General features: G+C 39.2%; 2 protein-coding genes across 3 annotated transcripts; both read left to right on the top strand.

Annotated features, from left to right (window-relative positions):
* Window positions 1-5,341: 5,341 nt before the first annotated feature.
* On the top strand, window positions 5,342-9,484 carry LOC121746734 (zinc finger CCCH domain-containing protein 9-like). 2 transcript variants are annotated; one of them, XM_042140658.1, is made up of 3 exons: window positions 5,342-6,014; window positions 6,539-6,887; window positions 9,267-9,484. In XM_042140658.1, exons 1-2 carry the CDS (start codon window positions 5,370-5,372, stop codon window positions 6,848-6,850), a joined length of 957 nt encoding a protein of 318 aa, XP_041996592.1. In that variant the 5' UTR covers window positions 5,342-5,369; the 3' UTR covers window positions 6,851-6,887; window positions 9,267-9,484. The 2 variants fall into 2 exon arrangements, with proteins under 2 accessions (XP_041996592.1, XP_041996591.1); XM_042140657.1 differs by lacking the exon at window positions 9,267-9,484 and having other exon boundaries at window positions 6,539-7,083.
* Window positions 9,485-15,733: 6,249 nt separating this feature from the next.
* Window positions 15,734-19,462, top strand: LOC121748387 (calcium-dependent protein kinase 28-like). The gene is made up of 12 exons (XM_042142707.1): window positions 15,734-16,493; window positions 16,895-17,025; window positions 17,138-17,179; window positions 17,275-17,386; window positions 17,456-17,534; window positions 17,664-17,833; window positions 18,072-18,198; window positions 18,274-18,389; window positions 18,507-18,614; window positions 18,714-18,776; window positions 18,857-19,030; window positions 19,113-19,462. Exons 1-12 carry the CDS (start codon window positions 16,065-16,067, stop codon window positions 19,275-19,277), a joined length of 1,716 nt encoding a protein of 571 aa, XP_041998641.1. The 5' UTR covers window positions 15,734-16,064; the 3' UTR covers window positions 19,278-19,462.
* The last annotated feature ends 5,937 nt before the right edge of the window (window positions 19,463-25,399 follow it).

The following is a 25,399-nucleotide window of genomic DNA, read 5'->3' as shown; positions in this document are numbered from 1 at the left end:
CATGTTAAAGGAGTGTTTATGATGAAGACGACCGAAAATTTTATCATGTAAATGAACAATGCTAAGGAGAGTGGAAATGTATCGTTGAGTTTGATGTCATAGTAAACAAATGCGCCATTGTGCGTCCCGGATCGGCGCCAAACCGGCGTCGGATTATTTTTTTTTTGTTTTTCGAAAACACTATATATACGCGCGTTGAACCTCATTTTTTAGTTTTTATGCAAATTTATGTAATTTTTTAAATGTAATTTTTTTAATTATTGTACTTTTTTTTTAAAATTAATGTACTTTTTAAATTTTAATATTATTATTCGAATTTTCCGTATTTGTCTCGTAAATTAAATTCCGTATGTTGATACGAGTGTAAATTAAATTATATAATTGTTATTAGTGATGTGGATAGGTAGTGTGAAGGCTATGTGAGGGCTATTTGATGTCCAGTTGATGTGGCAAGCTGATGTGGCAGGAGAATTGTAGTGCTGATGATGTGGCAGTGTGAAGGCTATTTGAGGGCTATTTGACGTCCTAACCTATTGGAGATGCTCTTATGATGAACCAAGTGATTAATTAGTACTTTGAGAACAAAGTTAGTTGGAGTTGGAAAATTAAAAGCGGGGCCTCTGACAAACTAAATTTGGTGGATTTGACTTTTGGGGATATTAGTAAATTACAATAATTTTTCGTAATAGAAATTTAGAACAAACATGACAAAGCCCACAAGGAGAAGGCCCTACCACAAATTCATACATGCATATAGACATGCCCACCGGTTCCGGTTCCGGCGGTTAACCGCCGAACCGGAACCGGTGGTTCCGGAACCGGAATCGGAACCGGCGCAATATTCCCGAACCGGAACCGGCGCAATTCGGTTCGCGGTCCGGTTCATGTTCAAGATATTTCGAACCGGAACCGTCACCGAACCGGCGGTTCGGGACGGTTCGGAACCGGCGGTTAACCGTGGAACCGCCGGTTCCGGCGCTTAAATCGAGGCAGGGGGATGGGGGCCGGTGGTGATCTTCAAAAACGGTCGAAACCGCCGATTTTTCGGCGGTTAACCGGCGGTTAACCGCCGGTTTAGTGACTTTCGAGGCGGCGCGGAGCACGAGGCGACAATGGAGCAGCTTTTGCAGACGGTTCGTTGACCGAACCGGCGGTTTTATTTCGGAAACCGGCGGTTTTGGCCCGGAAACCGGCGGTTCCGCCGGTTCCGGCGGTTTTCCGCCAAAACCGCCGGTTTTGTGAAAATTCAATTTTTTTTTTTTTTTTTTAAATTTCAAATTCGAATTCTTCCATGTTGATATGTGTTTGCTTAGAAAATGGGCAACATTTTGCAAGAAAAAAGGGTTGATCCCAAGGTAAGAGAACTACGTGGACTTTGATTCCTCAATAAAATTGTGGATACGTAGGCAACTCAACTTAAATTTGAAAAGTTTAACTTTGAAAGTTTAAGTTGATCTCAAGCCCTTTTCAATTTTTCCTTTTTCCCCCCCATTTCATTTTTTTTTAAATTTACCTTCCGAGTCCGACGAGGCGACGAGCCGACGCCCGACGACACTTGTAAATTATATTACATTGTTGTATGTTGTTGTATTGTATACTTATGTATTGTAAATTGTAATGTATCGTTGTCCGTTACAACTCAAAATCAATAAAATTTATTTCATTTTCTCCTTATTCGTCTTATTTGTGCTTGAATTATGCATTGTCTTGTTCCGATTTGTTGTATAAAGCCAAATTTCAAATTTAAAAAAAAAAAAAAATAATAATTGAACCGGCGAAACCGCCGGTTCAAAAACCGGAACCGCCAAAACCGCCGGAAAACCGGCGGTTCCGAACCGGAACCGGAACCGCCCGGTTTTCGAACCGGAACCGGAACCGTGAAATAGCCTCACGGTCCGGTTCCGGTTCCGCTTCCGCCAAAACCGGAACCGGCGGTTCCGAACCGGAACCGCCGGTTTTCGAACCGTGGGCATCTCTGATGCATATGGATAGGGATATATGGAGGTTAATCTGTTGAATTAGTTAGAGTAGTATTAACCAAGCAACTATCTCTCTCTCTCTACACAATAGGTCAATACCACAACATACTTTAGCAATAGATATTAAAACCAAATCCAAACACTATTTAAATTAAATTAGATTAGAGGAGTATTACTGATTTTTTAAAAACGAAACAATTTATAGTACAATATTTCATCTTCACATAAGTTCGTCATTTGCGTACTTACACTTGAATTGAAATAAATATATTAGAGTATATGGTAACTGAAAGGCGGTTGCTTAAATTAGCGAAGAAAGCCTTTTTTTTTTATCAACCTCATATTCTCAATCATAATTATCGTCAATTTAAGTAAGACTAGTGTCGGAAAGCAGCTTCCTCACCTTACTAATCTTATATCCCACGCCACTTTATTCATATATAAAATTAAATTGAAAAAAACATAAATTAAAAACTCCTGACACAGCCATGGACTAAAAAATTCCAACTAACTGCAGAGTTTGGCAGTGATGTCCCTGTCACACCACCTTTCCTTTTCGTTACGCTTTTCCTATTAACGGTTCCACATCTACCCTTTGTATCCCTCCTCCTTAGGGCATCATTAACACCGGCTCGATTTCAGGCCTCAAGTCCTTTCCATATCTTCATTTCTTTATAGTTGCGGCTCAGGCCCCAACTGCTCTAACCCTACAGGCCACAACCTGGGCCGCAACTAATAATTGACATTATTCACAACTTCAACCTATTTGACTTGTAAATGTAATACGTTGAACAATTCAAACCGGGAAAATAAATTGTTCATTCGAAAAAAGAAATCACAAATCCTAGAAAAAAAAATACAAATCCAAAAAAACTAAAAATTATAACATAAAAAATGCAAAAAAACTAAAAATTATAACATAAAAAAAATGCAAAAAATTAAAAATTACTCCTCCCCTCTTCTTCATCTTCCTCACTCAACTTTCTCTCTCCCTCCTTCCTCTTCCTCTTCCAAATGGAAAAGAAATCAGAAAATTGGGCTCTGTCACCCATCTCCCTCTTCTTCCTCTTCCAATTTTTGGCAAAAATTGCAGCTCCGTCACGGCATGGAACCATCCAACGCGAGCCCGGGCCGAACCCCGGGACCGGCCCAGGCCGCAACGACTCTCCCTCCAACGCGCAGGACGGGTCGGGACTCGCAATTTGCGGCCCGGCCCCTTGCGTTAACGATGCTCTAAGGCCACCCGCATCGCGTCACACGGGTGGCCCGTATTCCGTCATGGAGGGCCGGGACGGCGACGTGATGCGTTGCAGCGACCCGTCTTGTCCCCAGCCCGTTCCGCGTTCCGTCCCTCTGAGACCCGTTGCGAGACGTCTCGCCACGCGCTCCCGCGACGTGGCGAGCTCTCAAGCCATGCGTGACGCCTACACGCCGGCCCGCGAGTGGGATTCGTCACACTGGCACAATAAATCATTTTTTTAATTCGAATTAATATAAAAAAATTAAAAATTGGCAAACGGTAATATTATCGTTTTATAGCCGTTTTCCTTTTTTTTACTCTATAAATACTCCTAATTCATCCTCATTTCACACACAACTACACATCTATTGTTCCCAAATCATCTCCATTTCCTTTCCAATTTTCATCTCAAATCATATCTCTTTTATTCTTCCCCCAAATTTAATCGATCTCATGGATCCGTATGAGCAAATGCGTCGAATAATGGAAGAATCACTTGAAGAAGATCGACGCCGAGAGGCAGAGGAAGCCGCGCCGCCCCAAAGACGCTCCCGGACTTACATCCATAGTAACCGGGACGAAGCCGCCACAAGGTTAGTCCGCGACTACTTCTGCGATAACCCGGTGTAGGGAGATACCTACTTCCGTCGCCGTTTCCGCATGCGGCGACCGCTATTTCTCCACATCACAAATACATTGGCGGCCAGGGAAGAGTTCTTCCAAGAAAGGTTCGACATCGTCGACCGTCCCAGCCACACGACGCTGCAGAAATGTACTGCAGCAATCCGTCAGCTTGCGACTGGACAAACGGCGGATGTGTTCGACGAATACCTCCACATTGGAGACAGCACTTGGAGAATATGCTTGCTCCAATTCTGCAAAGGCGTCTGGGCAGCCTTCACCGACGAATTTCTCCGGAAACCAAGCACGACAGATTGCCAGTTTCTGCTCCGCCTTCACGAACAAGTGCACGGATTTCCCGGAATACTTGGCAGCGTCGATTGCATGCATTGGCAATGGAAGAATTGCCCGGTGGCGTGGAGGGGGTCGTACACTAGCGGCCACAAAGGCACCCACCCCACAGTTATACTCGAGGCCGTCGCCGACTACCGGCTATGGATCTGGAATGCGTACTTCGGGGTCCCCAGCTCGAACAACGACATAAACGTGTTGCACCAATCCGACCTCTTCGCCGAAGTTTTGGATGGTAAAGCGCCGGCCATCAACTTCACCGCTAACAACCGGTGCTATAAAATGGGCTACTATCTTGCCGACGACATCTACCCGAAGTGGCCAACCTTCGTGAAGACGTGCACTTGGCCTGTGAACACAAAGCAGACGCTTTTTGCGCAGAAGCAGGAGGCTGCTCGAAAGGATGTGGAGCAGGCGTTCGGGGTTCTCCAAGCGGGCTTCAACATTATCAAAGCCCCGGCTCGTACGTGGTTCATGGAGAGCATGGTCGACATCATGTATACGTGCATAATCTTGCACAACATGATTGTCCAAGACGAAGGACCCGAGGCGGGAAATTGGTTCGACCCTGAAGCCCCCGGAAGCTCAACCGCAAGTAGTCCGCCTCGAAGTGGAGTGCATCTGTCTATACAAGAACGGTTGTCTATTCGGGCAAGGACACGTGACTCTACCGCCCACGCCCAACTCCAAGATGATCTAATGGAGCACATTTGGGCAAACTTTGGCGGAGGAAATTAAATTATGTATTTTTAAATTTTTTAGGATTTTTAATTAGTTTTTTTTTTATTTTTTTCGAATTTTATGTGGTAATGTTATTTTATTTTTAATGAAGTGTGTTTTTATTAATTGAATTTGGTTGGAAATAAAAATAAAAAATGAAATTGAATGAATAGTAATTTAAGGGACGGAGGGTTGCAGGTTCCGTCCCTTAGTTAAGGGATGAAGTAAAAAAGTATAATGGGACCCGTAAATAGTAATTTAAGGGACGGTTTAGTGGCAGCATTGTGGATGACATAACCGCAAGTTTTCGCCGCCAAAAATTCAATTCCACGCAACACACCCCCCTACACCCACGCACACACGAATATTTCCCTTCCCTGCTTTATATTTCTGCTTAACTGCATTCTGTTCCTCTACAGTTTCAATCCTCTTCTCCCCTTTCTCAATCTTAATTCAAAATGCAGAGAGAGGATGTTTCATACGATTCTCTTCTCACCTCCTCCGCCGCCGATAAATCAGCGGCGGCGTCGCTGCTATTCTCTTTCACCAATCCGTTCCTTCCCCCGACGTCGCCGACCTACGTGAACTCCGACGCCTCCTTCTACTCCTCGCTTTTCCAGAATCACTCGTCCAGCACCACCTCCGACACCGCCTCCTTCGACGGCGGCGACGACGCCGATCGCCGCCTCCAGGACGCCAGCTGCGTCGTCGAGTATCAGCAGCTCTACAATCGCTACACGCTCTGTCTCGCTCAGCTCCACGACTCGATCGAGGAGGCCGACGCGCTCCGCCGCGACAACGAGTCTCTCCGCCTCTCCAATGCGGATCTGACGCACCGCATTGCCTTGCTATTCTCGCGCGATCGCCTCTTATCTGATTTCAACCGCCTGAACGTCGCTTCTCCCTCGGCCGCCGCGCCGCGCGCCGCTCATCTGAGCCTGACTCAGCCTCTCGCCGAACACAATCGTGTCGAGCGGAGGAGTATTGAGAGAGTCACGCTTCCGAAGAGCATTTCTGTGCGCACTAGCGGTTTCCTGAAGATGACTCGGCCTGGTCGAGACACAACTGGCGAAAAAGCAGTGAGTCAACCCACTCCTGAATTGGTGAGTCGCTCATCAACTTTAATCTCTCGTAACTTTTTATTAGTTGCAATACTTAAGTTACAAAATAATCACCTTATGTCTAATAGTGTAAAATCGATCGTCTCGTATTTGATTTGGAGTATCTTAAACCTAGCACATTTCGTGTATACGTTCAATCAACAATTGGTAAGTGTGGATTGGAGGCGGAATTCGTACAAATCAATGCTCTATATGTGCCTTTTCCATGTTGATGTGTATAGAACGTTTTCTTCGCATATATGCAAAAATCAATAAATGCACAGATTAGTTTAATGTATAACGATGTTCCATGAATTAAAATGTCTCGTAAGCTGAATCTGATCTAATGCCGAAATCCGATAATTTCAGCTCTTTTGTGATGTGCTGGTATTACGTATATCCTACGGTGTTATAATCGAATTGAAGTCATCTCCTATTTCTTTGTGACTGAAAAATAGATTGAAAATTGATTAAGGCTCGGAAATTAAGTTAACTGTATCACTATGTGTTGGTGTTGTTGTGATTAGCGTGAGCAGCAAAGAGTGTATGTGGGTGGGTCCACAGCAGAAAATGTGGAGGAGCTGGATGTGTACAATCAAGGAATGACGAAAACGGAGCTTTGCAACAAGTGGCAGGAGACGGGTGCCTGCCCCTACGGAGAGAATTGCCAATTCGCGCACGGGATCAACGAGCTGCGACCGGTGATAAGGCACCCACGCTACAAGACCGAGGTCTGTCGCATGGTGCTTGCTGGAGACGTATGCCCCTACGGCCATCGCTGCCACTTCCGCCACTCTCTCACCGAGGAGGAGCGCCTCATGGTGGCACCTCCGCGTTGATCAAGGATACGTGCATTGAGATTTTCATGGTTGAATGGTAAGAGTTGTCAATAAGTTCTTTATTCTTTTACATGTTTGTTTTTTGGTTGCTATAGTAGATGTATAGTAGTTGATCGATCCCTTGAAGGAGACATTCTCTGCAATATGAATGTTGAGTAAAATTTGATAAAGTAGCTGTGGAAGACCGATGATATTGGGCAGTTGTTGATATAAAGTTAGAGAAATTGCATAAATGGTTGTTTGTTGCCGCAATGTATACCTGGTATGATCGTGATTGCGGCATTAGGCCATCCAAAACGCTGTCACTATACCGTCCCTTAAAACACTATTTGCGGCCCCCACTGTACTTTTTTACTCCATCCCTTAACTAAGGGACGGAACCTGCAACACTCCGTCCCTTAATCGTCCCTTAAATTACTATTCATTCAATTTCATTTTTTTATTTTTTTCCACCAAATTCAATTAATAAAAAACACACTTCATTAAAAATAAAATAACATTACAACATAAAATAAAAATACAACTTAACATTCAAAAAAATAAAAAAGACATAATTAAAATCCTAAAAAAATAAAAATGACATAATTTAAAATACAATTTTATAGGAAATAAAAAAACTACTCTGCCGGCGAATCATCCCCCGAAGGCGGTGGAGGTGCCCTGAGGCCACTTGGAGGCGGGATAATCCCTACGAATACCGCGGGGCGGAGGGACGGGCGTATGCATCAACATCAAAATTGGGTGGTTGGTACCCCCCTGCGTGCCCGAACCCTGGGTGCCCGACGTCGACGAACCGGAACCACCCAATGTGTTGTACATGCTCCCCCAGTCGCCGAACGCGTTGAGATCTCACGCGCTGGAGCCGCCACTGCCGGAGTTTCCGTCGCCGGACATTTTGTGATGAGATGTTAGATGAAAATTGGAGAGGAAATGGAGATGAGTTGAGAAGAATAGATGTGTAGTTGTGTGTGAAATGAAGATGAAATATGAGTATTTATAGAGTAAAAAAAGGAAAAAATGGCTCTATTAACGGTAATATTACCGTTTAACAGTTTTTATTTTTTATTTTATTTAATCCGATTTAAAAAATGAATTATTGCGTCAGCGTGATGATGCCCACTCGTGGGCCTCACGCATGGCCTGGGAGCGCGCCACGTCGCCTCGGCGCGTGGCGAGCCATCCCGCGTTTCGTCGCGGCGGGGCGGGTTGCGTGACAGGTTGGGGACGGGCTGGTGACTGGACGAGACGCTGCAACGCGTCCCGCCCCGGTTCCGTCACTGCGGAACGAAACACGGGCCACCCGCGTGACGCGTTGCGGGTGGCCTTATGACACTAGGCTCGTGTATCTGTCGGGGGATTTTGTTATTTAACTGAGAATCATATTCCTTCTTACTACTCCCTTCGTCCCACAAAGATTGTCTCACTTTGACCGAGCACAAGTTTTTAGAAATGTAATGAAAAATAAGTTTAAAAAGTTAGTAGAACGTGAGTCCTAAATTTATATATTAGTTTTATAATAAAATGTGAGTATAAATGAGTTAGTGGAATATGAGATTCACTACTAAAAATGGTAAAAAGTGAAATGAGACAAATTTTGTGGGACAAGCGAAAATGGAAAAATGAGATAATCTTTGTGGGATGGAGGGAGTATTATTTTGATGACTTGCAAGATACACAATTATGCATTCATGTGCCCACCACCTTGTATATTATTACTGCAGACATTCTATTCTCACGGTATGGCTTAAATATTGTACAGAATTTAAATGTTTCACTGTTCTCGCATGTGGAACAAATAGAAACAAATGTGGATCTGATTTATCTGCATGGGGCCCACATAAATGAAACTAGAAACATGCGTTCAGTGTTCTAGATTTAAACACAGTTTTGGCTGCAAACAATTTATGTATTTATTTCGTGTTTTACGTCTTTTGACAAAAATGACCCACTAAAATTTTAAAATTCCCAAATATCTAGAGAGTGGGAGATGGAAGGTGAGGGGTATAGCTGTAACTAGGCCACTATTTCTTGGTGTAATTAATTGTCCCAGATTTGAAAACCACCCCAACCAAATATTTATTTCTGACTATTTGAGATCTAAATAGTGCGGGTCTTGACAAATTCGAGGGCTTCATAGAAATGTATCTCAAAAACTGAACAATAGATATTACCCTTAATTGAACCCATTTCGGGGCATTTCACGGAAACTGAACGCGTCCTAAGTTACGTGTATAGCTAGAATTAGAATATATTTTCCATGTATAGCTAGAATTAGAGTCTATAAAAGGTCGTGGAACCATTGAGATAATCAATTCAAGTCATTCACAATGTAATCTTTAAAGTTCTCCCCGTCTTTTACATTCCGCAATAACCTTTTATTTTCAGGATTATATTTTCTAACATGGTATCAGAGCAGGTTCGATCACATCTGTTGGAATAAGGAAATCAATTAATTAGAGAACAAGAAAGCAAGAGATGAAGTTATGGCAATAATAAAGAAGGAAAGCAATTAAAGATTATGTAAAATCAAATACAAATGATATTAGTATAATTAGAATATATTTTCCATGTATAGCTAGAATTAGAGTCTATAAAAGGTTGGTAACCATTGAGATAATCGATTCAAGTCATTCACAATGTAGTTTTTAAAGTTCTCCCCGTCTTTTACTTTCCGCAATAATCTTTTATTTTCCGCATTATATTTTCAACATGGTATCAGAGCAGGTTCGATCACATGGATCGATCACTGTCTCTACAGCAAAAATAACAAAAAAAAACAAAACCCTATTAGAAAATCATCAAAGCAGGTGTAGGCTTCTGCGATTAGCAACAGGAAGTTCTTCACCAACAAAGTGACGGCATAGCAAGACCCGACGGAAACGGCGCCGAAGCTTGGATTTTCCTCCGCCAAAAAGTCAATATGTTTACCGCATTGCAAAAATTCACAAAGAGATGTTGATCCCACTGAATTTGAGGAGTCTGTTGCACAAGCTTTGTTTGATTTGGAAAACACCAACCAAGACATTAAGAGAGAATCCCACAAATTCCTCTCCGCGGCGCGGTCGATCTGTTCTCAGGTAAATACATGTCACGTTACAAAGGGACTTCGCTGCAAACATGAGTGTGGTAGGTTTCGATGTTGGCAATGAAAGTGGTGTTGTTGCTGTTGCAGGGTAAAGAGGGATCAATGTTGTGCTCGACGATGAGTCTAAGCGCGAAACTCCTGCTATCGTATGTTTTGGCGAGAAACAGCGATTCCTTGGAACAGCAGGGGGTGCATCAAGTATGATGAATCCAAAAAAAAATGATATCACAGATAAAACGTTTTATTGGACGCAAATTTTCAGATCCTGAGTTACAAGCCTGCTTCCCCAGCGCCTTCCGGAGGTGAATCTCCTCAAGCGACAGAGAATGGCCAAGCTGGTACCGCAAGCGAAGACCCTCAGCCTCCTGCGGAGCCAATGGAAACAGATAAACCCGAGAGCAGGCCGAGCTCGACATAAATATGCAGGAGGCATTCTTTATTTTAGGAGTGTATAGTATCGGCGGATTTTAGGACTTGCTGCAAGAGTATGTTTGATATATTCCTGTTGGAGAAGGGAAAGGTGGCTGCATGTCCGACACCTCTCCTCGGTCAAGTTAAGAAAAGAAAGAAGAAGTTCACGGTTTGTCCGGCCGAGGGGGAGAGGAAGAATGCGACCGAACAACTCCTCTCCAAATCTATAATGGTCGTGAAGGCCAAAGATGACCGATAATGAGAGGGCGAGTAAGTTGCAAAGGCGCAGCCCACATGTCAGTGGAGCCAGGAAAGATTGGTAGCAAGACAACCCGGAAAGGTAAAGCAGTCGAAGAATTATTCGGCAGAGGGGAGAGAGGCAATACCCTGCCGGAAAAGATAGAGTCGCCAAGAGAGCGAGAAGTAATACGTGAATACTGGTGAAGCTTAATGGGCTCATAGTTTGAGCTGGAATGGACTGAGAATGGCCTTAAGATGTCTCCTAGATACGAGCAAAAACTGTCTAAATAAGCTCCTCGACAAGAGTCAAAACTGTCTGAATTAGCTCCTTGACAAGAGTCAAAACTGTCTGAATTAGCTCCTTGATATGAGTTAAAACTATCAAAGATGGCTCCTAGATATGAGCAAAAACTGTCTAAGATAGCTCCCGAATACGAGCTAAAACTATCTAAGTGGCTCCTAGATACGAGCAAAAACTATCTAAGATAGCTCCTAAATATGAGTAAAAACTGTTTAGACAAGCTCCTTGACAAGAGTTAAAACTGTCTAGAATGGCTCCTTGACATGAGTTAAAAATGTCGACTGAAATTTGAAGAACTCCTTGAAACGAGTTTAAACTTTCAATGATGAATGAAAAGCTCCTTGAAACGAGTCTAAACTTTCAATAACTCTTTGATACGAGTATAAACTATCATTGATAAATTGAAGAAGCTCTATAATACGAGCATAAACTGTCAATGGAAATTGAAGAACTCTTAAATACGAGTATAAACCATTTATCAAACTAAAGATCGTGCAAGTTAAGTGTCGAAAAACTCGATACTTAACTTAAGGGGGAGTGTTGGAATAAGGAAATCAATTAATTAGAGAACAAGAAGGCAAGGGATGAAGTTATGGCAAGAATAAAGAAGGAAAGCAATTAAAGATTATGGAAAATCAAATACAAAGGATATTAGTATAATTAGAATATATTTTCCATGTATAGCTAGAATTAGAATCTATAAAAGGTTGTGTAACCATTGAGATAATCAATTCAAGTCATTCACAATGTAGTCTTTAAAGTTCTCCCCGTCTTTTACTTTTCGCAATAATCTTTTATTTTCCGCATTATATTTTCTAACAGTTCTTTTGTTGTACATACCAACTCTTCTGTGAATGACATTGGCTTAGCCTATATCTAACTAACTAAATGACATTGACATCCGTACTTCATTTATTGCTCACTTTCATTTTTTTTACCATAAATGATAAGTAGGAATCATATTCTAATAACTCATTTCACTCACATTTTATTATACAAATAATATATAAAAATGAGACATACATTCTACTAACTTTTTCAATTTATTTTTCTTTACAATTTTTAAAACCCGTACCCAATATTACAAAGTGGACTAAAAATGGGGATGAAGGGAGTAGCAGAATCGTGATTTGTGGGTGCATGTGCAAAGATTATATATAATCGCACAAGTTCTGTAACAAAATTTGAATACGACTCAAACTAAAAAGTCATGTTACAAGAAAGAAACATATGTTTGTTGTACTCATAACCCAAGTTCCAAATTGAGCTATAAGTATCCAATCTTATTATTCTGCAAAATGTTTGAATGTGGTAAGATGAAGATAGAGAATGGAATCAATAAATTTAAAGTGAATATATGGGGTTATTACATGTGGAAGATGAGTCCCCAAATTGAAGCATCTCTCATTCTTACTTGATAAGGAATATGTGCTTCTCTGCCCATCTCCAAATATTTACTACCCATCCAATCTCATACTACCATTTCTACATTTTATTTTTCTGCCTCAATTTGGAATCAATTAACCTCTCTCAATCATACTATACGTTATTAATTAGGGTTTCATCTGCTTCTACTTTTTCTTGTAAAAAATAATTAAACGTAATCAAAATAATGGTGATTATTTTTGTGATTTATTAGTAACATGCATGGGGCTCTTGAATTGACGAAGAATTGAAGTGACGGAATATGTGATGTGGTCTAACATAAAACAAATAAAAAGCTTCCAACTCTATCGACATAATGAAGTTGATTCTTTCATGCACCAAATATATACTTGAAAGTGTTTTATTCTTATTCTCACTGCCCCCAAATTTCAATTGTCATTCATTTTTTATTATACATTCAAAATATTCTTCTCAAATCATCTACGAATTTCATATGCCACCAGCTTTTTAATGGATTTTCTCTATAACATCAATGAAGGTTTAATGTCCAATTGCATGAGCTTCATTGATCCTACACACCTTCGCATACGTAAGCAAAGCTACAGTTTTTCACTATAAATAGAGGTGCTTCTCCAACTTTCTAAATCGTACTACAACTTAGTTCACTCTTCTTCTTCTTCTACTATACCATCATCATTTCTTCCTTCTATTATGATCCAATTAAACAGCTTTAAATATTTTAAGTGCTATTTGTTTAAAATTCATAGAGATGCTATGTATATTTTGAGCTAATCTGTGTAAACATATGTTGTCTAGGGATGATGATAGGGTGAGGTAGCATTGGTGATGTGTTGACAGAAGAGAGAGAGCACAGACGATGAGAATACAAATAGGTGTATCTCAATCTTTGTGCTCTCTTTTCTCCTGTCATCACATTCTTGCTCTTTACTCTATTATCTCTATTACTTTCTATGAAATCATATATATAATCGATGTTTGTTTGTGAGGACAAGGGAGAAGAGATGAGTTGTTGACAGAAGATAGAAAGCATAGATGAGGGGATGCATAATGGATGCATCATGCCTTTCGTTTGTGCTCTCTATTCTTCTGTCATCATCCTCTTACTCCATCCATTTTCATACCAAATTATTGTGTTAATTTTTCAAATTCTATGCTAATAGGTTTTCATATTATTGGACTTCAATTTCTAGTTTATTTTCGGGAATATATTAATTAGCCGAATGTTGAATGTACTATATTTATATGTAAAAGATGGTCTCCTTTTTGTATATTCTTCACTATTTCTTTCATATGTATTTTCGTAGAGTTTTGTAAAGTAAATTCCAGTCTTCAATAAATTTATGTATTCCTTCCATATAGAAAACATGTTTTATTCCATTATTGTCATTTGTCGTCATTGCCTTTTTGTGTTAATTAGCTTGAATTGTAGTATTAATAAATCTTCAACAGTTACTATTTATCTCTCTATTATTCAATAGAAGATACTACATAAAAATGAAGTCCTAACTCCTAAACACTGGCATATATTCCGTTTAAGTAGAGCAGATAGTATTTAACATATCCAATCAAAAATGAATACTCTTATCTATTTTTTCCTGTGAAATGGGCTCTGTGTAAGAATCATTATTTTGTTTTCCCTATCAAATGGGCTCTTTAGTCTCTTACACTAGCTAGTTCGCTCAACAATAAATATTTTTACAGCAACAGCCTCGTATTTATTTCAAGTGAAATAAAAACGAGTCACACACGGCACGCAAAAGGATTGAAAAAACGATCGCTTAGCGAGATGCCGAAATCCCATTGCCAGAGAAAATAGGGCGTCGCATGGCGTGGTTGCGATTTGCGGTCTTATTATATTAGGGATGACCTTACTCGACTAAATATTCATATAGTAATACCTAAGTATCAAACGAAAAAAATGGATTGGATTGATAATAATAATTATGCTATAAGATGCAAGGAAACTAGTAGTAGTTCATATGAGACCCTAACCCTTTTCACCCACAAAGCCCAGCCCAATAAGCTATTGAGTATAAAATGTGACGATGAATTATTATAAAATATAAAATGTGGATGTGGCAAAGTACAGCTGGAATTGAACAATTGTTTTTTCTATTACACATTCAAATAGTCGACACTTGGACTTGACTTGACTTGACTTGACTTGTAGAATTCAATATACTATGATAATTGATTTCTTATTCACTGACTATTGTTTGTGTCTGTGTGGACGCAACATGGAGCAATATTTTACTTCCTATACATACAATTTTCACAACATACAGATTAGAAATTGAGATGGTCTAAGTCTAACTTTGTGTGTGAAAAAGTTCATTGGGGAAAACCTGACATTGTATTTTCTGATATCATGTGAACAATCAAGAAACATAAAAGAAATCAAGGTTAATTTCTCTCTTTTCTTCAGATTATATTTGTATATTCCCTTTTGTGTATAGTTATATAAAGAGGTGGCTCGTGGATTCATGATAAAAATCGTCATCCTCTAGGAATCATCAAATCCAAACACGACTCTCACACGACACTATATAATAACCACGTCACATTAAAAATTCTAATTTACACGATTTAAATATGATTTTCACGAATATAAAGGATACAAGTAGACTATAATATTTTTTAGAAATAATTAAAATAATATTATTACTTTTAATGAGTAATCCGCCCCAACCCAACCATCTCGAACGTCCAATCCAAAACTATATCACGTACCTAATGGTTCAATCCGATAAAAATACAAACACAATGAGGTTTGACCTAAACCCACTAATTTCTTGTTATTTGTGTCGAAAATTATCAGCCTATATAAAATATAGAGATTATACGTTTAATCTAAAATTAATATTTTATTTTATTCCATTCACTAGTTAGTTTGTTTTTATTCTTGGTAATATGGTATTATATCACTTTCTTTATAATGCAAAGCTTCGATTTATTTTTCTTCCATAAATTGATTTATAATTTTTTAAAGTTATATCTTAGAATTAGTGACTAATCTAAAGACTTCATTTTGATGAATGAAAATTAGACCTTTTATAAATAATATTTTGTCCCTCTTGAGTTATTTCTTGAATTTTTAATTTATTGAAATTTTTATCCGACTTACCAGTCGAACTTTCACACGTGTCGTTAATTATCAAATTGTTCATTCATCTGTTTGTGGCATCATCCATCTGACCATCCATCCATCCATTTCGAGCCTTCAGTCGTGTTGTTAGAAGATTCGTATCAAGACTTTTAGTTTATTTCCTCGTTGTTCATCAATCAAGAGACGAGAATCGTATTAATTGATAATGAATGGATATAGTATAATTCTATAAAGATTGTCATGAATATATTAATAAATGAACGGATAAATTACTGTTATAAGTAGCATGACTAAATGAAAGTTTTAAAGACAGGCCTCAAAAATGTTTTAAACAGAGCCGTCAAAAATGAAAATTTTAAGACAGAGAAGAATAAAGAAAGAAATTACTAGGAAGAGAGAACTGGAGAAGGAGATTCATTACATTTGCGGTTTGCCCTCCCTTTGACCACAAGATTCTTTGACCATCACCTCACCTCCTTCCTCTCCTTCTCCTTCCTCCCTTCTTCCTCATCTCGCTGGATTTCATTTCAATTCATCATTCAACAGCCTTTTCCCCCTTCTATTCTATTCATATATCTTCACCTCTTCCCATCCCCTTTCCCACATGATTCAGCCGATCTCCCTCCAATCCTTCGATTTCCGAGCAAGAAGAGGAAATCTGTAAATGGGTATCTGCAATTCCACCCCCAAGGACAGCGCCTCCAGCAGCGCCGCCGCCGCCAAACCCGCCGCAGAAGCCCACCACGAAAAAGGCAACGCCGCCTGGCCCGTCACCAAGCTACGCCCCCACTTCGCGTCGAAGAAGCAGGAGGGCTCCCATCACAAACCCAAGGATAATAATAATCAGAAGAATAAGCAACAGAAGCAGAAGCAGAAGCAGAAGCAGTCTCCGCACAATGTGAAGCACAACCCGAGAAAGCAGAATTTGTCGATCCCTTGTGGGAAAAGAACCGAATTTGCGTACGAGAAGGATTTTAATGAGAGGTATACGATTGGGAAATTGCTGGGCCATGGCCAATTTGGCTATACTTATGTTGCTGTTGATAACCGCAATGGCGATCGTGTTGCTGTCAAGAGAATTGAGAAGAACAAGGTGAAATTTTTTCCCCCCATTGTCTGAATTTGTTGTTGATGCTCAATTCTTTTTTTGGTAAAGCTTTTGATCAAAATGTGATGGTTTAGTTTTGCCTGTTGTGATAGTTTGATTAGGTTTTTGACAATGTGCAGTTTTTCAATTGATAATTATGGATTGTCAAGCAATGTAGTTGTAGATCACATCTTTAGAAGACCTTTTAGCTAAGGCCAGGCACTCTCTAAACATGCTTCAAGAATATGGTACTTTTAATGATACGAATGGATAACTCGGTATGGCATGCGCACCTTTATGTAAAGCTAATCTCGAAATAAAACTGTAGAGTTTAGCTTTTTGTTGGACTTATTGCTTTGGTTATGATTTGATATTAGTCAATAGTTTGCTTATGTTTATCATGTCAGATGGTTCTTCCAATTGCTGTTGAGGATGTGAAGAGAGAAGTCGAGATATTGAAAGCATTAGACGGTCACGAGAACGTGGTTCAGTTCCATAATGCTTTCGACGATGATTCATATGTATATATAGTGATGGAGTAAGTTTTCGTAGCTTGTTTGTTACTATAACTGTTTTCCTGCATCAATTTGTTATCACTATATTAATCTGAATTAGTTTTTTTTTTGTTTTTTTTGCGGTTGCATATTCAGGTTATGTGAGGGTGGAGAGTTACTAGACCGTATATTATCTAAGTAAGCACAGCCAAGCCCTAAATTGTGTTATATGAGTTATATGGAAGTTCTTGGCAAAGCATTATTCTAAGACTCAACCCGATTCTCTTTAACAGAAAAGATAACCGTTATGCAGAGAAAGATGCAGCAATTGTTGTAAGGCAGATGCTGAAAGTTGCCGCGGAATGCCACTTACATGGTTTGGTACACCGTGATTTGAAGCCCGAGGTATTTGGAAATAGCTTAAGATTGTAACGTACTATGTTGCTTTATTTTCTGATCCGTTCTTCTACTCAGAACTTCTTGTTTAAGTCGGCCAATGAGGATTCACCACTGAAAGCTACAGATTTTGGACTTTCAGACTTCATAAAACCAGGTTAGCAGATTTTATCCTCTGTTTTTTAAACTTCCCTACTTTCTGTTTTGGTTTGTTGAATACTTTTATCTTGTGCCATTCATTCAAAGCTCATTGTTTTGCAATTTATCTAATTTATTGTTAATGTAGGAAAGAAGTTCCACGACATTGTTGGGAGTGCATATTATGTTGCTCCAGAGGTATTGAAGCGTAGGTCAGGCCCGGAATCAGATGTATGGAGCATTGGTGTAATTACTTACATTTTGCTTTGTGGCCGTCGGCCCTTTTGGGATAAAACTGAGGATGGCATATTTAAGGAGGTTGGATCCCCATTATCTACATTTCTCTTAATAATCTGTTATTATAATATACTAAGATTGTTAGTATCTGACGCAAAGATTTTCCGATTATTAATAGTAATATTTGAGTTAAGATGTTCCTTTCTTTTGCTACCCCGTAGCATGTTTAGAGATGATTGTCTTATTTTACCGGATGATACATGTGTTTATTGCTTCCTTCGGCATTGGTTTGAACACATATTTATTTTAATGTTTATAGGTTCTCAGAAACAAGCCTGATTTTCGGCGGAAACCATGGTCAAGTATAAGCGATGCTGCTAAAGATTTTGTGAGGAAGTTGCTCGTGAAAGATCCCCATGCAAGACTTACTGCAGCCCAAGCTCTATGTATGTATACTGATTCTTGAGTTAAATAAGTACTTAATAATGGGATTAGTAGACTCATTCTTCAAACTTGTCTAGCTCATCCATGGGTACGGGAAGGAGGTGAAGCTTCAGATATTCCACTAGACATATCCGTTCTAGCCAACATGCGGCGCTTTGTGACGTACAGCAGATTGAAGCAGTTTGCACTTAGGGTATTTCTTTTGTTTTTTCAAATACCTAATCTTGTGTTTTATCAATCTATCATATCGCTCGAAGTAAACGCCCTTAATTATTCAAAGTAGTTCATTCTGATTAATTTAATACTCCAGGCACTGGCTGGCACAATTGACAAGGAAGAGCTGGCTGATCTACAAGATCAGTTCGATGCAATTGATGTGGATAAAAACGGATCCATCAGTCTCGAGGAAATGAGACAAGTAGGTGTTGGCTTCACTGATAAATTAGTGTTTACTTCATTCGATGTTTCAGGTGAAGTTGGAAATTCATTTTTTTTGTGTTTATATCACCTGTCATAGGCCTTGGCGAAGGATCTCCCTTGGAAGTTAAAAGAATCACGCGTTCTTGAAATCCTTCAAGCGGTATGTTTAATCATATGGTCTGCTTTTGTGGCAGTGTTGTGAGTTCCTAATGATGAATGTCATGTGTTGGATGTGAGCAGATTGATAGTAACACCGATGGACTAGTAGATTTCTCGGAGTTTGTTGCTGCGACTGTTCACGTGAATCAGCTGGAGGAACACAACTCAGAGAAATGGCAGATGAGGTCCAAGGCCGCTTTTGAAAAATTCGACGTTGACAAAGATGGATATATAACACCAGAGGAAATCAAAATGGTTAGTTGATGTTGAAATCCATAAACCTATGCAATCAATATATTTGTGAGAAATGTTGATCCGTTGCTTTGTTTGTCAACAGCACACGGGGCTAAGGGGTTCGATGGACATGCTTCTAGAAGAAGCGGATATCGACAAAGATGGGAAGATCAGCTTGTCAGAATTCCGCAGGCTGTTGAGAACTGCGAGTATGAGCTCGACCAGTGTCACTCCAAGAGGTAATCAGCATCAAAAAAAGATGTCTTGACAAGCATGGTTTCGGCTTGTGTAACTAAGTTTTGGGCGTTGCTCTCGTTCTCAATCGTAGTTTGGTTTCTTGCTGTAAATTGTTTGTTGCTGCTGTTGGACCATCTTTTCACTCTTACATGTATGTATATACGTATCTACCAATTGATTATACTTAAGTAAATGAAATTCATTTAATTTCTCGTATGTTTTTTTGTCATAACTATTTGTATGTTTTTTTTTAATCTTTGTGGATTGGTTTAAGTATTTCTGTTTGGTATTCTGTGCGGCCGCGTTCTGGGGAGACGTAAGAGGAGGCATAGCTTTACGTGCTATTAGAAATGAGTTACTTACCCCTTAAAATGTCTTATAAGGGCAGAGTTATCCATCCTTATATAAATGAGATAGGATTATCACTAAGTCGACGTGGGACAAAATTTAATATTTTTAACATGTGGGCCCATAACAAGCATAAGGGTGGCGTCCCGCCACGTGCCCTACACCTCCCCGCCAATCACATTATGCTTATTATGCTTTGAAGCCAGCTCGCAGTATCATTTTCAATCCCTTTTAAAATTTTAGATAAAAAAATCAGATTTTATGTATAAAAATCTATTTAAAAAAAATAAACTGACTTTAATAATTTGCAATGATTTATATTAAAATTTTAGATAAAAAAAATCAGATTTTATGTATACAAATCTATTTAAAAAAAAATAAACTGACTTTAATATTTTGCAATGATTTATATTAAAAGTTGGGTGAGAATTAGTGAAATACTTCCTCCGTCCCATAATAGGAGTTACATTTGGTGTGGGCACATGTTTTAAAAAATGTAAAAAATAATGGGTTGAAAAAGTCAGTGGAATATGAAGTAAGATTCACTTTTTTATAGTATTTGTTTTATACTCCCTCCGTCCCACAATAAAAGTCATATTTTGCCGTTCTGGTCCGTCCCACAATAAGAGTCCTATTTCACTTTTACCATAAAGGGTAAGTGGACCCCACATTTCACCAACTTATTCCACTCACATTTTTTTGTAAAACTAATATATATAAGTGAGACCCATATTCCACTAACTTATTCAACTCACTTTTCTTTATATTTTTTAAAACTCGTGTCATAACTAAATAGGACTCCTCTTCCTGGATGTAGGGAGTAATAAAATGTGAGTGAAGTGTGTTAGTGGAATGTAGGTACTACTTACCATTTATAGTAATAATTAAATGTGACTCTTATTGTGTGACGATCCGAAATGACAAAATGTGACTCTCATTGGGGGACGAAGGAAGCATTAATTTATTGTGATATACTATACTTGGAGCATCTTTAAGGGAGTAAGGTATATAGAAAAGATATAATTATCTATTTACCTTCTAAAACATAACCTTCCAAAAAGTAATAGGAGTACTACTAAATTTTAAAGGGAAAATGTATATAAAAAAGATAAATTATTTTCTAAAATAAATAAAGAGTATAAGATGCATTCCAAAATGAAGGTTAATTTTAAGAGACGAGGGAATATTAATAAAAATATATGTAGCATATAATATTAAATATAAAATGAAGGTTAATTTTATTTTATTTTATGTAGTTATTCATTTTATCAAAATCACCATTAAAGTGTCAAATCAATTGCCAAATAAGACAGGAGAACAAACAATAATTGCATCTAGGAATCCATTGGACTAGCCTATCGCCTATCAGATTTTGGTCATCCCTACTCGCTTAGCGTATTACGAGCTTATTGAGCTCTCATGAAATTTTACCAGATTTCAACACTTACTTTTAAAATTAGCGATTTATTCAGATCATCCCACGTATTTTAAGCTTACACTAGGCAAATAGAATTACTACTATAAGTTAGTGTTTAATTCAATTTTCAATCGTATATCTTTTTTTCTGCCAATTTTCAATCATAGTTCCCTGATTCCCTTTATTTACTGGCAATTTTGCTTTTATTTACTTTCAATCAGAGTAATGAAAAAATTAAAAGAAAAGACTAACTACATTATAAAATTGTCCTGTTTTTGTTGTGTTTATCATTTGCGTTTGTTTTGGAGGAGGGAGTGACCCACCCACACCCACCCACGATGTAGAGTTGAGTCAAATTTATTCATAACGCAGCTAAGAAATCCAGGGGTCCCACCAGAAATTTTGTTACACGCTTCTATCTAGAAAAATAATACTCTCTATGTCTCATTAAAAATTAAATATTTTCCTTTTTAATTTATCCCATTAAAAATGAAATATTTCCTAAAATAAAAAATATCTCTATCTCTACTTTTTCATCTATCTTCATTAACTCGTAAAGCAACACTACATAAAAACTGGTACCGATTTCTAAATGTTGCATATTTAATGGAATGGAGGGAGTACTACTACTATAGAATTAGAGAAAGCAAATGTAAAAGTGTTGAAATGTTTAAGAATCTTGGCCTCCGCGTTAGGCTCGTGTGACGTGTCTACATATATTCACATTTGTATATTCAATTCATACTCTTCTCTTTCATAATCATAAAACACGATATTATAAATATAAAATTTACAAATATTCGCGTTACTAATATCGTAATCCATTAATTTCCAATTCACCGCTCACATTCAAACTGTTTATTTACATGATCATCCAGAAATATTTATTGGCCTTCATTGCTTGTATTATTGTTAGTTTTAATTATAATAATAATGAAAATCATCACCTTATAGGAATAATTGCCACTATTAAATAAACACCAAAACGAGACGGAATAGAGTGCCCTACATTCTTTAATTTTTCCATGTTGTCACTGTCACCAACTTCTTACCATTTCAACTCAAATTTTGTTCACACTATGTCTAATATTTGTCTAATATTGCATCCCATGATCTTCGCTTCATATAAATAACCAACATTAAATATTTGACACGTCACAAGAAAAATAATAAAAAAAATTAGTACTAATATAATTAATGTAAGTACTGGAGAAGTGGAGATGTAAATGTAATGAATCATCAAATTAAGTCATCAATTATAAAAAAAGAAAAGAAAAAAGAAGAGGAAGAAAACGCAATTCAAGTAATTCTAACATAAAGACTAATTCCAGTAAAACAAGTTGAGATATTCCGTTTTTTATAATTATATAATCCCAATTTGGACCCAACATTTTATTGATTCCCATGAAAAGTGACTGGTCTTTCTCCTCCTAATTTATACAAGTAAAAGATACGACCCAATCTATAGTCAAATTAATGATCTCCCTATTTTTTATATAGAAAAACATAGCTTCTTTTTTTTATTGAATTTTTGGAAATATATTTGTAATAATATAAATACTAGTATATCATTTTTTATTCCGTGTCCAGTCAGTCAGTCAGCCAGCCGGATCATTGACGATTTCCGGTCCAACTTTCCCATTCAAATTATTCAAATATCTCTATATAATAATCTATATATATAGAGAGAGATATGTTTCCTCGTACCATAATTTACCTGGGTTGACACTCTCTAATCCATTCACAAACGCAACACACATTGAAAAAAAATATTTGAGGCGCGTTTGGACTCGGTCTCCTCTCTCAACACACATAAATAAACACGCTCTTCACAAAATCACATAACCAAACTGATGGGATACGAACTAAACAACTAAACAATAATTGCGAGCCAATAGCAGTGACGGCCCATCAGCCCAAAACCCAAGAAAGAGTATCAGTTCGACACAACCAAAGAGTTCGGTCACAGCCTATAGCTCGGTAAAAGCCGACCAATCGAGCTCAACTCTCAGATCGGCAAAACCTGATCGGCAAAGTTCAGCAGTTCGGTCTCAGTATTCGACCGAACAAGGAGATAGTGGACCCATGCAGGATCTCCACGACCTCCATTACACCCACGATCTATTTAGTGGTATTAAGCAGTTATCAACCCCCCTACCAGGGCTGCAAACCACGATCTTAGTTCGAATGTATAAATAGAACTTAGATCAGATAGACCAGGGTTAAGTTCTCTAGATCCTGAATCTCATATAGCAAATCAGTATTGTAATCTGTAAGCTAGATCAAGCAATACAAATTTGCCCTCTATTCTTCCCGTGGACGTAGATTTACCTCAGTAAATCGAACCACGTAATTTTCAGTGTTGTGATCTTCATTTATTACTTGTATTTATTCCCATCAAAAATTCGCTAAATCATCACTGGCGCCGTCTGTGGGAACACAGAAAACCAAAACTGTGATAAAAGCGAGTTTTTGATCCTCTTCCACCAAAAAATGCGTACCAGATCACATAATACCCATACTTCCGTCCGTGATGAATGTGAGGAAGCTAGTCCAGCCCGTAGGTCTGGAAAACAGCCTCTGGAGAAATCTGCCTCCAGTTCTCACGGTGAAAGAACAAACCACTCAAAAAGTCATCGCACCGAGCCTCCCCAGCAGCACGATTTGAATGAGGCTGTCAAGTTGTTCTTGGCTGAGAAGCAGGATGAGTTCTTAACATTCCTGCAAAAGAGCCAGAAGCCGGAGAAGAAAACGGCGGATTCTCCCTCCCCCTCCAGACATGAAAGTCACTACCGCAGTAGTGTCGTATCTTCCAGGAGAAAGAATCCTCACCACCGATATGTTCCTTCTCCTCCTTGTTACCGAAATCACAGGAGAACTCCATCTCCACCATACCGTAGAGATGTCGGATTCGCTATGTATGGAGCGCTGAAGACTCCATTTTCGGATGATATCACCAGAACTCCGTTGCCACAGAATTACCGAACTCCGTCAGTGACTTATGACGGGTTAGTGGATCCTCATGATTTCCTGGGACGCTATCAGTATAATATGGCGAACCAAGGTCTCAATGAGGTTCATATGTGTAAGCTGTTTCCCGAGCTGCTCATCGGGAACGCAAGAAGGTGGTTTGATAGCCTCCCTCAAGGCAGCATTAGATCTTACAGAGATCTAATGGATGCTTTTCATAGGAGGTTCTTCCAGAAAGCTGAAACCCGAATCACTTCGGCTCAGCTGCTTTCTATACGTCAAGGTCGCGATGAAAAGATTAGCGACTTCATGACAAGATTCCACAAGGAATGCCTACAAGTAGATGATCTCAATGATCTACTTGTCATTTCGGCATTCCAAAATGGAATTCTGCCAGGAGCTCTCTACAGAAAGCTCGTTGAATGCAGTCCGCAAACAGCTCAAGAGATGTGGGACATTGCGGACCAGTTTTCTCGTGCTGATGAGGCAGACCGTCGAAAACGGTCTTTAGACAGCTCTTCCAGAGGAGACAAGAGGAAGCCCGATCATAGCGATCAGGGACATCCTCGCCGAACTCCTTTTGAAAGAATTCAAAGGGCACCGGTACAAGACAGATTGGGACCACGTCTCAATCCTGAGAAACCACCCGCTCAGTTCGTACCATTGAACAAGTCGAGAGCGGAAATTTTCGAACTGCATTCTGATATGTTCGAAAAACCAAAGCCGATGACGAAATCGGCCACGCGCCGAAGTCAGGATAAATATTGCTCCTTCCATCAAGACCACGGTCACGATACCGAGGAGTGCCGAAATTTGGCAGCAGATATTGATGTTCTTGTGAAAGCAGGGACGTTAAAAAAATACCAAAGCAAGCCGCCGAAAAAGAATAAGAAACAGAGAAGTGCGAACTGCGCTCCTCAGGATCCTAAAAGGCAACAGGATCCCGAAGACGATGACGAGCCGCAATATGATGGAGTAATCCAGACTATTGACGCTCTCCCAGCCGGGAAGACTAAATCGTCTCTAAAATCAGAGCGCAGAGGCTTCAATCGAGAGGAGCCAACACATAAAAGGCTGAAGAAGGAGGAAGTAATTACATTTTCAGATGCAGATCCCGTCCCGGCCATTTCTCCTCATCAAGACGCTATTGTCATTCAAGCTGGAGTGGCAAACAAACTGATCCACAGAGTGTTTGTGGATACAGGAGCGTCGGTTAGCATTCTTTTTAAAGAATGTTTTGATAAACTGGAAGTGGATCCAGCTCGGCTCAGTCCGGCCCCACTTCCTCTGAAAAGTTTCGCCCAGGAGGACACCCGCCCTGAAGGTATTATCAGCCTTCCGATTACGGTAGGAAGAGCGCCTACTAGCTCCAGTACGGTGATCGAGTTTTTTGTGGTAAAAGCTCGATCCCCGTATAA

Source organism: Salvia splendens, chromosome 9, assembly GCF_004379255.2.
Source record: "Salvia splendens isolate huo1 chromosome 9, SspV2, whole genome shotgun sequence".
NCBI lineage: Eukaryota > Viridiplantae > Streptophyta > Magnoliopsida > Lamiales > Lamiaceae > Salvia > Salvia splendens.
Note: the sequence above shows the minus strand (reverse complement) of the source record. Positions and strands in the feature narration are given on the sequence as shown.